At 42.9% G+C, this 12,817-nt stretch overlaps 1 protein-coding gene across 1 annotated transcript; it reads right to left on the bottom strand.

Annotated features, from left to right (window-relative positions):
• Nucleotides 1–283: 283 nt before the first annotated feature.
• LOC146359009 (uncharacterized) lies at nucleotides 284–3,655 on the bottom strand. The gene is made up of 2 exons (XM_084830597.1): nucleotides 3,597–3,655; nucleotides 284–1,146 (listed from the first exon to the last, which is right to left on the bottom strand). The coding sequence occupies exon 2, from the start codon at nucleotides 1,117–1,119 to the stop codon at nucleotides 400–402; it is 720 nt and encodes a 239-aa protein (XP_084686723.1). The 5' UTR covers nucleotides 1,120–1,146; nucleotides 3,597–3,655; the 3' UTR covers nucleotides 284–399.
• Between the last annotated feature and the right edge of the window lie 9,162 nt (nucleotides 3,656–12,817).

Below are 12,817 nucleotides of genomic sequence, written 5' to 3'. Positions count from 1 at the left end.
CACTCACTGGCTAAAAACACTGAAAAGTAGGAGCAGGCTCATTTCTCACAAAGCAGTTGGTTAGAATGGTGCTTGCACATTGTGTTTTGTATTTTTCATTCTACAAGGGTGACGGACTTGCTTTAAAAAAAAAAGAAAAGGAGAATGAGAATAAGAACAACAATAAATCAGGGCCTGGGCACGCTGGTGGCTTTGACCTGGTGCAGCAAGTTCACTTGTACCCCTCTCTTGGCAGATCTGGTGGGTGGGAAGGAAATAAACTGTATGAAAAGAACATGGGAGTGATTTGTGCTTACGTTTTATTCATGTTAAGGTATTACAGCCTGCAAGTGTGTAGACTGCAGAAATCCACAGTGTACATTTCATATGAGCTCCATTGTGAAGGATACTAGGTAGAATTCATCGAAAAGCACTTGATAATGCCTGTAAGATGCCCTTCTTCTTCTGTTGCCAGTTGATGGTGTCCCACAGCCACTGTTCTAAGACTTTGACATGCTCTTCCAGCCATTTCATGACACCGAGGCACTTCCCTTGCAAAGCGACCACTTGTACTTTCCCTAGCATTTGTGCCTGTGGACCCATGCTGAGCAAGTTCCAGGTGTATTTCTGGGGGGATGCTTCTTTAGCTGTGGCATGCTCCTCCAACCACTTACCAGCAGTGGCTGTGTAGTTGTCCAGTAACTGTTCTAAGGTTCTGACATGGTCTTCCAAGTGCTGGATATGAATTTCAGTATATTCTTTCAGTGAGCTGCCCACATCACTGCCTTGTATCTCCAGTGCTTTGGAGAAGATTAGAGGGGCTTCCTCCAACCACATGTACAAGGTAATGTTAGGGTGCTCCAGCCACATGTCTGCTTTACTAATGTGCTCATTCCAGTGGTTGTCATGGAGTAGGATCTCCTTGCTCAATGTATAGTCAGAAGAATCTTTCATGTATCTGTCATGAAACTCTTGAAGGGCCCAAAAGTACATGTTGAGCCACACATTGAGATCCTTGGTATGTTCCTCCAGCCACTCCCATAAGTTCCTGACATGGTCACTCACCAGTGTGTCTAAAGCCCCCAAGTGGTCTTCCATCAAGCTGTCAAGTTTTTGCAGTAGAAAATTGATGGTCTTCATGTGGTCCTCAAATCTTTCTCCCACTGTCTGGTAAACACAATGCAGGCAAATATACATACATCTATATACATACATCTACACATATATGGTATTGTAAAAGAAAACCACCCTTTTTGGTAGCTGCCATGTAAGTTGGACAAAAGGAGAAAGGCCATAGCTTGGTGCTAGAGCACAAGTTTGTACCACTTCACAGAGAAGTCTAGTGCTACTGATTAACTTTTGGAAGAGTATCCTTAACAAGGGACATATTTGTTCCTTCATTCATTGAGTGTTCCAGAAGTGAAGAGGAGGTTTTTAACCAGGACGATGCCAGGGGAAATCACACAGAAATTATGCACAGAGGAATGGAGATTATCCAAATGAGCTTGCATTCCTAAACAGTTTATGCTCAATAATTTGTTCAGCATTTACTTAATTTCTATAAATCAAAAGTATACGGAACTGTTCAGAAGGGTTACTAGAACATGAATATCACACACACACACACACACACTGCAGTTTTCAAACTCTGTATTGCAGTTCACCTTGACCCCCATATTTCAGGGATTTTTTTTCACTCCTCCATCCAATGGGCTGGACTGACAAGTTAGTTGCACTTAGTTCCCACTGAAGTTAATGGGACAAGTTGCTAATGTCTAATTTTTAACAATTCATTTCAGCGAATTGAAATCAATGGGACAAGTTAGTAATGACTAACTCATCCCCTACCTGGTACCCTCCAGATGTGTTGGATTACAACTCCCATCATTGTCACTTGACTGGCGATGATGGGAGTTGTAGCTCAACATATCTGGAGGGTGCCAGGTTGGGGAAGGCTGGACTGACTTTTCACAACTCATTTCAATGGGACCTAAATATGATTCACTTGGTCTGGATCCAATCCAGTGTTTGGGATGTGGGTGTAGAGGGTGGGGTTTTTTGTGTGCGGGAGACAAGAGTTTAGGAATGGGTTGTTGGGGATTGGATATTTCATGAAAACATAGGCTCACACTACAGATTAAGTCAAGTTCCAATGATTCCTTCATATTTTTTATTTAGATAACCCAGTGCAGCCTGTGATAGCTGCATCTGAGTGGAAAACAGAACCAGGTGGGAGGCTGCTTAACTCATGAGGACAGCCTTAACTCAGCCTTAACTCATGAGGACAGCCTTAACTCAGCCTTAACTAATGAAGACAGCCTTAACTAGGCCTTAACTCAAATTTAACTCATGAGGACAGCCTTAACTTAGCCTTAACTCATGAGGACAGCCTTACTCAACCTTATATCCCACTGTGGGTAAGCAGATACCTACCACTCTCCACCCCCAGCATCTACTGCCATAGGGCTTTTATACATGAGGCATTTATCGTGCACTCATCAATTTCTGCTCACGGCTCCTTACATGTACGTATGTATGGATTGTGTAAAATCTGTTCTGCCTGTGTTTCACAGATTGTCAGACACCTTTCATTCTGTTGTCCACCCACTGACTGAATCAACTCCCCCCCGCAAATTTTCGCAAATGTGCACTTGCAGAAATCTGCAAATTTCCCCAAAATGCACATTTTCACTTAGACTTTAGCCTATGGGGGAAATGCACATATTTAGCCTTTTAAAAATGTTGGGTATTTTCCTATGCAAAATTTGTGCAAAATTTGGGAATGTTAGAAAAACGGTCTGCAGGTGCGTGGAATCCACCCAACAGGGAAAGCTGGTCCACTGTAGTATCCACGGGTTGGATTCATGAAAATCCAAACTCATTTGATTCCATTGTGGATTTCTCTGACATCCCTACTTACAGGTTCTTCAGACGATGACACGACCCTCCAGCTTCACTTTTATGAACCAGCACTTTTGGCTAGTTTTTTTAGAGCACAGAAAGTGCGGCATTTTATTGTGAAAGTGAAAGAAAGTGTGATTGCCTCTTGTGTATTTGCACTTTTATGCTATACCACAGTGCTATCTAGAGGTTATGTAGTGGAAAGCCAGGAAAGGAAACCCTCCTCATGGAGTGCTCGGATCTCAATTTTGTAATGAAACTGGAAATAGATACAGTGGATTAACATCCTCATGTAGAAAAGCTCCACGGTAGCCACCTCACTCTACCTGGTGGCAGGGCTGGCCCTGACTCCATGTAACATGTCGATTTCAACGTTAGCATTTAAAAACTCTGTTTTCTCACTCAGTTGACCCGTCTCAATCTTGTCAAGGGAAGAGATCAGTCCTGAAGCATCAACATCCATCTATAACCCACCTTAACTCTTGGGGACAGGTTAGGGAAGATCCCAGGCAATGTCGCCCACGCGTTCTCTTTTGGGGGAGAGTGGGGCTAAAACTGGAAGTGAGTCCATTGGCCAGTTCCAACACTCTACAATAATCCACAAGTGTCTATAAAAACCATTGCAGAATGGAAGAAATAATGTCCTGAAATAATGTCTCAGCCCTACACAGGATGAGAGGTAAATGTTAAATAGTAATGCTGTAATAAAAACATACCTGCAAAGAGTGGTACCATGTGTGCTGATCATCATGAGGCTCTGCCCAGAAAGTCCCACTTCTCCCTGGCTCCAGGGAAGGAAAGCACTGATAAGGTGTTGCCCGTTTATTGTTGTTTTGCAAAGGGGTCCTCCGGGGAATTATTAGGCAAAAGTAACACTGAATGTATCTCTTGCCTAGAAGTCACTCTGATTAATGTTTAGGGCAGCCTTTCCCAACCTGGTTGCCCTCCAGGCTGCGGGAAGGAGCTGAAGCTCAGTGATAGAGCCCCTGCTTTGCACACAAAAAGTCCCCGGTTCAGTCCCCGGCATCTCCAGTTGAGGCTGGGAAAGAATCATGCCTGGAACTGTGGAGAGGTGCTGTCAGTCCATGTCAACAATACTGGACTAGATTTGCCATGCTAGCTGAGGCTGACGGGAGTTGCAGTGCAAATATCTGGAAAGCAGCCAGGTTGGGAAAAGCTGGCTTAGGGGTACAAAACAGCTGAGTTCTCGATGGACGAGGGTGGAAGGTGTATATTTCAACTTTCAACTTCAACTTTGAACGTCTCACCCTTTTTGTCCACAGTGCCCTTGACTGGACAGTACCACAAAATAATGTTGGATAAGATTTAGTCAGATGAAAATTACTGTACATTTTCAATAGTGGGAAAAACAACCGCTACAACAAGCCAGCTTTTCAAAGTAGGTAAAGCTCATGGAAATGGGATGAAACAGAAGATCTAGTACAGTATGTACAGAACTGTCCTCTATATAAACTTTATAGACACATTTACATGGGAGTAAGTTCATTGAAGGACAGGAAGGCCTGGCATGCTATGGTCCATGGGGTCACGAAGAGTCAGACATGACTTAACAACTGAACAACAACAACAAGTTCATTGAGCCCAGTGGGGCTTACTTCTGAGTAGACAAGCATAGGATGGCACTGTAAACCATTACACACTTAGGGGATGCTCCATTCATCTCCATCACCTGTGTGGTGATCTATGGAGAGGATTCTGACTTCCATCAACTACCTCCTGCACATGGTGCTTGTACAATGGCTGATCATGCACAGGGCATGGAATGGATTGTGCCCATAGACTTCAAAGGAAAAAAACACCCTGTTCTGATTGTTAAGCAGAGTGGTTTATCATTGTATTATACTCAGCTGGGATGCTTCCTTTATTCACTCAGTGAATAAGAGAGAGAATTGCATAGTTGGCTCTGTCCTGTGTATGTACAATGTTTATTTTTAGTGCATTGGTTTTGAATGTGTTTTGTATTTGGCAAAAGCCATAAAGCTGTAAATAAAGAAAAAGCAAAGGCATATCACAGACACAGCTGTCAAAATCTATCAGGCATAAACAGCTCAGGTGGCTACATTTCAATACATCTTCAAGCTGAACTTGCACAGCATTGATGTCACTAAACGGAGAGCTAATAGCTATAGGGTACTGTACAGGATTTATACATATTGGCAAGGCAGAAGATGGCAAGAGAACCTTTTTAGTATGTTATTAAAAGTGACTTTGAATGTTCTAGGTAAGATTTTTAAAGGAGACATTAAAAGAAGAAGGGTTTGGTCATGAAAAAAGAGACAGGCTGGTGAAAAAGCAGCGATGGGGTAACGCTACCTACTTCACTTCTCCTGAAGGATGAATGGCTTTAACTATTTGCTCTTGTGTGGTTCAGGAAGGACCGCTACGCTTAGGACATGATGTGATGGTTGCTGTTTGTTATAGCTTCTGCCCCATTCAGTTGTATTTATTATGTATTTAGTTAGTAGATTTATATCCCGCCTTCTTTCCATCATGGAACTCAAGACAGCATACATGGAGCTCCGAGGTGATCTGCCATCCAGGCACTGACCAGACCCACACCTGTTTACATTCAGGCTGCATTATATGCCCTCAGACCATTCTCTAGGACGTAAAGTGATGTGGGTTAACATAAAAAAGGGTGCACTGGCAAAGGTAGCTGAACTAAGCCCTAAACAACTCGGAACAGGATACCTAGCTGACTGCCCTCCCATATATATATCTCCAGTTGACCCCTGAGATCTTCTGAGGAGACTTTACTGGTTGTTCCATGAGCAAGGGAATGTCACTAGGTAATGGCTCAAAAGCAGGCCTTCTCAGTGGTGGTACCCACCCGTTAGAACACTCTCACATGTGGTTCAGGAAGCAGAAACAAGGTCACATTTTAAATGCCTCTTGAAAGCATCTCTCTTCACACAGGGTTTCCCTGATTATGTCACTGCCCTGTTTTATTGTTATCTTGTTGTAGTGTTTTTATTTATTTATTTTTTAATCTTGTTTTCATATTATTATATTGTAATTTTAGTGTGAACCGTGTAGGGATTTTAAGTGGTATAAAAGTAGTATGTATGTATGTATAAATAAATAAATGAGAACTTTCCCCCTCCCTTGCCCTATAGTTACAGCTGTTTCCATTGACCCTGCATAGAATGGAGGAAGATGAATATTCCCTTCTGCTTCTTGTGCAGTGGAAAGAGTAATATATATCTTTCTCATATATGTATCCCACATTATTATTATTATTATTATTATTATTATTATTAAATATTAGACTTATATCCTGCCTTTTTCCCTCTTGCAAGGAACCCAAGGTGGCTTACATGGCCGTCCTCCTCTCCATATTATCCCCACAACAACCCTGTGAGGTAGGTTAGGCTGAGTGTCAGTGGCTGGCCCAAAGTCACCCAGGGAGCTTCATGGCTGAGTGGAGACTAGAACCCCAATCTCCTGAGTCCCAGTCCAACACTCTAACTGCTACGCCACACTGGCTCTCCTTTTCTTTTTAACAAAAAAACTTAAGATGACCAATCGAAGCAGTATAATAAACAAATTGGCCAAAGCAGCCAAATGAAAGGCGAGTCAATGTGTGAGTGTCTCGCCTTCTACCCAGCTGCAGAGTGGCTGATGGAGGGATATGTGAATCAGCAAAACTTGAACTAATCCAGGGTCTCCGATTTCCACCTCAAAGCTCATTCTGACTCGTGTCCGTATCAGATTGCAAGCTTTGTTTTTTTTCTTATTGCAAGAAAAGTCATGCACATTTTTGTGCACATTTCCCCAAAATGTACACATCAATTGTGCATTTTTCTAAAAAAAAAGAAAAAAAAAGGCACATATTTTTGGAACACATTTTTTGTGTGTGGTGTGAATCCCATCACCAGCTTGGAAATTCACAGACTTTGAATTTTCTGGGAGGTGTGAATGGGCTAAATTCTGGTCAAAGACAAACTGAAACGAAGTTTGATCCAGATTCTGGCTGGTAGCGGATAGTCACTGCCTTTCCCTCTGCATCTGCTAGCTACAGGATGACTTGGTTGTTGTTGTAATCTGAGCGGGACAGGCCCCAGTGAACTTCAGTGGAAGGGGTGTTGCTGCCTGATCCTCTCCCTCACTTAATAATAATGAGCATGTACATATTGCGTTAGAGTCTTCACAGCACTGCATGTCCATGATCCCGGAATGTGTATCTTCATGCTTTCTGGGGCAACTGCATGCAGTTTATGCCAGCATGTTACTAGTCCTGTGCAGCACCTTATAGTGTGTTGCTGCTTCTGGGTCAGGATTATTGCGTGAAACTAGGAGAATGTGAATACGGCCAAGAGCCATTTTCTAGCTCTGCGATCATGGGAATTTCTGCCCATCATTGCTAGTGATAATCTGGATCACAGGTTACAATTGTCCATTCCCAATGATGGCTTGTGTGAAACAAAAACGCACGGCATGAACAGGCCACCCAAATACCGCACTTTCGATATACAGCTGTAGTGTAAGGGCCGAAGGCCAAATTAGACATGATTATTATTAGACATGATTATTATTAGACATGTTAGTAGTAACATATTAGACATGTTATTCACATCTTTATCCATTCTGTGGTGGGAACTTCACCGTCATAGTGGTCCTGATTAAAACTGGCACCAAGGGGAGCTTTACTCTCATCGTGAATAGCAAGTGAGCAGGGAGCAGATATGATATCCTTTCTGAGACATGGTGACCAGAATTATACATACTATTGCAAGTGCGGTTGCATCACACCATGTGTATTCCTGTGACTCAGTGGTAACAGGGACAGGCACTCTGTGCATGTTCTAAGACTCTCTCTCTCTCCTTGATCATTCTTTCTCATGTTCTGGGCTGAATCACAAGGGCTAAAGGGAAAGTGAAAAGAAGTTCCCGAGTGGAGCCCTAGCACAACTTAAGTTGCTTCCAAGTCCATTTTTGTCAATTGTCTCCTCTGAAGATCTTTGCTATCAAGATGTTCAGGGCCAAACTAGAGGTGATATTAAAAACAGGAATGCATTTAACATGTCTCCTTTCCTCCTAAATAATAGCTACACGCCCCCGCCCCCCAGTCAGGATAAGGACCATGATGTCTGGAGGAGAGGAGTTAGCCCTTTCTCCCACCATGGTCCCAATGAAAATCCTAATCCCCCACCCCGCCAGAGTTGCTATCAGCCCCAGAATGGAAGCTGATCTCAGAAGCTAAGCAGGGTCAGCCCTGGTTCGTACTTGGATGGGAGACCGCCTGGGGAGCAGGCTTCCTGCATTGATCAGGGGGCTGGACTCCATGGTCTTGTAGGCCCCTTCCAGCCCTGTGGTTCTATGATTCTGTTGGCCCTGTAATCTAACCATTTAGCAGAAGGCGTTAACTCCCAAGACATGGCTTTTGCGAAGTAAATGCCACTCACCAGGAAGGAGCATGATCAAATGCAGTGCCAGGAGCCGTGGTGGCAGCATAACAAATGCAAGTGCACCCGGAAGAGCCAGAGAGAGAATTTGCCTTCAGGCTTTGTCAGATCGGACCCGAAGGGTTGACTGTGCCACTGCTGTCACCCGAGATGCAGCAACGCCCCTTTTGGGAAAAGTGGCCAATGCTTGCGCAGCGGCCAGATTAATTTCTCATTGGCTGAAATGTCAACTTGAGTGATTTATTTATTACATTTCTGTACTGCCCAATAGCCCAAGCTCACTGGGCGGTTACAAAACTCGAAACCATAAAATATAACTGTATAAGCAAACGTATTTATTTATTTACATTACTGACATACTGCTTGATAGCCTAAGATCTTTAAGCTGTTCATATATTTAAAAAAATGCATACAATACAATAGAAAAACCAGCGTAAAAACAATGTAGAATAAAAATACATTGCAATAATATAAAATATGCTTAAATAATATAATATAGTGTTTTATATTATTATATTAATATAATACATTAAATAATAAAATATAAAAATATAAGGGAATAATACAGCAATGCTTAAATAATATAGCAATTAAAATGTAATCTAGCAATACAAGCAGTGCTTTCCAAATGCACGTGCCTGCTGAGAACCACTTTGAACAACCTGCCTTCTTAACAAGGAGTTCAAAGCCCTGGAAGGCAGGGGTAAGCAACCTGGTGCCCCCCCCCAGATGTTTGGGACTGCAACTTCCAGCAGCCCCAACCAGTATGGCCAATGGTTAGGGATTCCGGGAATTTTAGTCCAAAGTATCTGGTTGCCAACCCCTGCTGTAAGGCAAGTCAAAATTATTATCCCGCATATTGAAATGGGGGGTGGTGGTGAGGCTGAGAGAAAGTGGTTTTCCTAAGGTCACCTAGTGAGTTCATATCAGATCAGGGGATTTCCTGATTCATAGCTCCTTTTTAGCAACTATAGTACAAAATCATCACGGGCTGGAGCTTTCCCCACTCCTTAGCTCCGTTGCCTACTTCAGAGGCCTCAAAAGGAGCTGCTGCCTGAGCATGGATATGTTTCTGTCCCCAGGAGGGATTGCGGCTGGTGCACCAGCTGGCAAAAGGTCCTCCATTCCACTGAGGTCACTTTGGCCCCTGGTGACCAAACTGAATCAATGAGCACCCCCAAATTGTAAACCTGAACATTCAGGACCCCTTTCCCCAACCTGGTGCTCTCCAGATGGGTTGGACTATGACTTCCATTATCCCCAGCCAGCAGGGCCAAAGACTATGCAGGCTGGTCATGTTGGGAGCTGTAGTCCAACACAATAGGAGAGCACCAGGTTGGCGGGGGTTACTTCAAGGGCAGTACTTCCTGGACTAGTGTGGTATCCAGTCACATGGAAGTGGCTCTGATAACATTACGAATCATCCCTAAGTCTGTCGATTTAAGCTATCGGACACTTGCAAATCCACACACGCTATTTAGATGAACTTTTACTTTTTTTAAAAAATGTGCTCTTCCATTTATCTAAGCTTAAGTCAGAGAAAACAAACCTACTTCAGAAACTATTTATTAATTAATTAAAATTATTTTTAGGCCCTTTTATGGGTGTTCAGGATATGCAAAATGTTCCAGGGCCTGTTCACCCCATGGCTGTGCTCTGTTTTGAATGAATTTATCCTCTGTTTGCGATATTATCCAGGGGTTACCCTTTATCTTCTCTCAGACAAGATATTTTTCAAGGAAGATGGAATTCACCTCCCAACCCACCCACTCACTAGGAGCCCTGTTGCCTGTGGATGCAGAAAATGTACACCTCCCAAATATGAAAAGTCCACCAAGCTGGTATATATGGTGTCCCGATCCCTGTAACCCAACTATCAGGCTGGTAGAATAAAAAGACATTCGGATATAGATTTAATTCTTCTGTCCTAACAATATCCTTACCTGTTTGTTTTACTGTGTATTAACGAAGTAGCAGGCATGCATAGTCTCCTCTCCTCTCTTCTTCCTTTGGATGGGCTGCTGCTGGCCCCCTTGACGTCAGGTGCAAATGTCCACCCTGTCCTTTTAACACCTTGATGTGATCCCCATGACAACTAGTGATGTTATAAAGGCCAGTACCATGGAGGCAGGGGGGATAAGTGGAAAGAAAAGTGCAGACCACCAGGGTAGGAGGAGACCTTACACTATCGTATGAAATGCTCTGCAACACTTCTTACACTCATCTGACTAGCTGTAATACTCAGTGGAGAGTGGTGGCTCCAATGTCAGTGGGGTGGTGAATCCCTCTGGGTTTCAGACAGAACCAGTCAGAACTCTAAGGGAACTATCCAAGGTGCTTGAGCATCAGAGCCACCAGCCTCCATTGGTAATACTTCTTGAACTCTCCTCCTTTTCATAGGAAACACAATACACCATCATTCAGTATTGGGGATGTATGAGAAACTTGTTTCAGTTCATTTGTTTATCAGGATTTTATCCAGTTTTGATCAGGATTTTTGATCAGGATTTACCCACCTTCTGGACTGAATAGGAACTTGGATGCAATCTGCAGTCAAAGTCAGTACGTTTCTGAGCTTGAAGGGTGATTTGCAGACCAAAAAATAAAAGGGGGGGGCACAGCACGTATACATTTGAAAAATGAGTACGTTTCAAAATGAGTATGTTTAAAAAAATGCACACACTTGATGCATACATTTGGAAAAATACACACAAATATGGATTTTCATGCAAAAAGCAAAAAACAGCTCGCAATCTGAAACGGACACCAATCGGAACAAGCTTCAAGATGGAATTCAGAGAACTTGGCAAGCTCCAGTTTTGCTGATTCGTACATCCCTATTCAACATCTGGATTATGCAGAAAACGTCTGTGAAAATTTCTGACAAAATAATGCGAACTACCTTTAAAACGGAAAAACAATTTCTTTTTAAAAACATGACCTTTTCACATACTTTATATCTGCATCTCTACCTATACCAATAGATAGACAGATAGACAGATAGTCAGGCAGGCAGATGATACCCATATAGATATAGATAACTTCATTCCATCAGTGGAATAGATATTTGATTACAGCAAACAGAAAATAGTGGGCATCTCATATTCCTTTATGATATAACTGTCCTCCGTGCATGATTAACCCCTGCAGTTTACAGGAAGATTTCATTGATACTGCTAATTTAACATGAGAAGGTAAAGTACTGTAGCTGTGGTTCTCCAGTTCTGGTCACTGAGTCTCAAAATGAATATTGTAGAGCTGGAAAAGGTGCAAAGAAGGCCAACCAAAATGAACAAGGGGCTGGAGCAGCTCCCTTATGAGTAAAGATTAGCTTAGAACAATGGTGAGCAAGGAAGGAAATTATAGGAATGCATAGAATTATGCATGGTGTGGAGGAAGTGGATAGGGAGACTTTTTCTCAATCTCACAATACTAGAACCGGGGTCATCCCATGAAGCTGAGTGTTGGGAGATTCAGGACCAGTGGTGTAGTTGAGCCAGGGCTCAAAGGGACACAGTGCCAGCACTCCCCCGCGCTTGGCCTCCCGGACTCTGCTCACCGAGCCATTGTGCATTTACAGGGCCCGTTTGCTGAGCGCTGTGCAGTCCACCCGTCCCCTCATCAAGTCGCCATTTTGCAAAAAAAAAAAAAAAGCAGCTCAGGTTTCTCCATAAAAGTAACGTTGCATAAACGGCTACTGTAAAGAGGCCATTTACACAACAATACAGGTGTGAATGGACCATTTATGCCTGTAATGTTGAGTAAATGGCCTCTTTATGGCCTCCATTTATGCAACATTACTTTTACGGGAAAACCCGAGCTGTACACAAAATGATGGTTTGTAAGGGGACAGGCAGCTGTCAGGTGCTCACCTGGCAGTCGCCAGGCTGACCAGCAGCTTGCATGGCAGGTGGTGGTGGTTCGGCGAGCACTCAGTGAGGATGGACTGCAGTGAGTCCCTAGGATCAACATAGCTGCCTGAATTTTTTTATTTTTTTGCGTTTTCTTGGTGGGGGGTGGCTATGCGGACCGTCACGATGAGTACCTGCACTTCAAAATTTAGCGCTGCAGCGCTGTTCAGGGAAGATAAAAGGAAGTACTTCTTCACACAGAGCATAGTTAAAATATGGAATTCACTACCACAAGATCTAGTGATGGCCGCCAACTTGGATGGATTTTAAAGGAGATTAGACAGATGCATGGATGATAATGGCTACTAGCCATCTTGAGACTTTGTGTATACTATGGATGGGGGAGAACTTAATTCAGTTCACATTTTAATGCAAATTTACCTAATGTCACACTTCCGCACAACTATACCAACTGAAAATCAGTTATCCTTTGAAATTTGCTCTTCTCTGAATTTCACAGAGGAGTTCTCCAATAAAAAAAAATGCATATAGTTGGTGAAATGATATTCAAAAGCGCATTATATTAGGAAAATTGCTTGCAAAAATGTGTACGTTAGGCAAAAATGAACAAAAAATGCATGTCTCAGGAGAAACCTGCAC

The sequence above is a fragment of the Heloderma suspectum genome, chromosome 1 (genome assembly GCF_057233095.1).
Source record: "Heloderma suspectum isolate Gila_16-S chromosome 1, 16-S_ref, whole genome shotgun sequence".
Lineage (NCBI taxonomy): Eukaryota > Metazoa > Chordata > Lepidosauria > Squamata > Helodermatidae > Heloderma > Heloderma suspectum.
This window is presented reverse-complemented; position numbering and strand designations above follow the sequence as displayed.

Excerpts from the sequence above, each read along its gene's own strand:
- LOC146359009 (XM_084830597.1), bottom strand. The coding sequence starts at position 1,119 with ATGAAGACCATCAATTTTCTACTGCAAAAACTTGACAGCTTGATGGAA.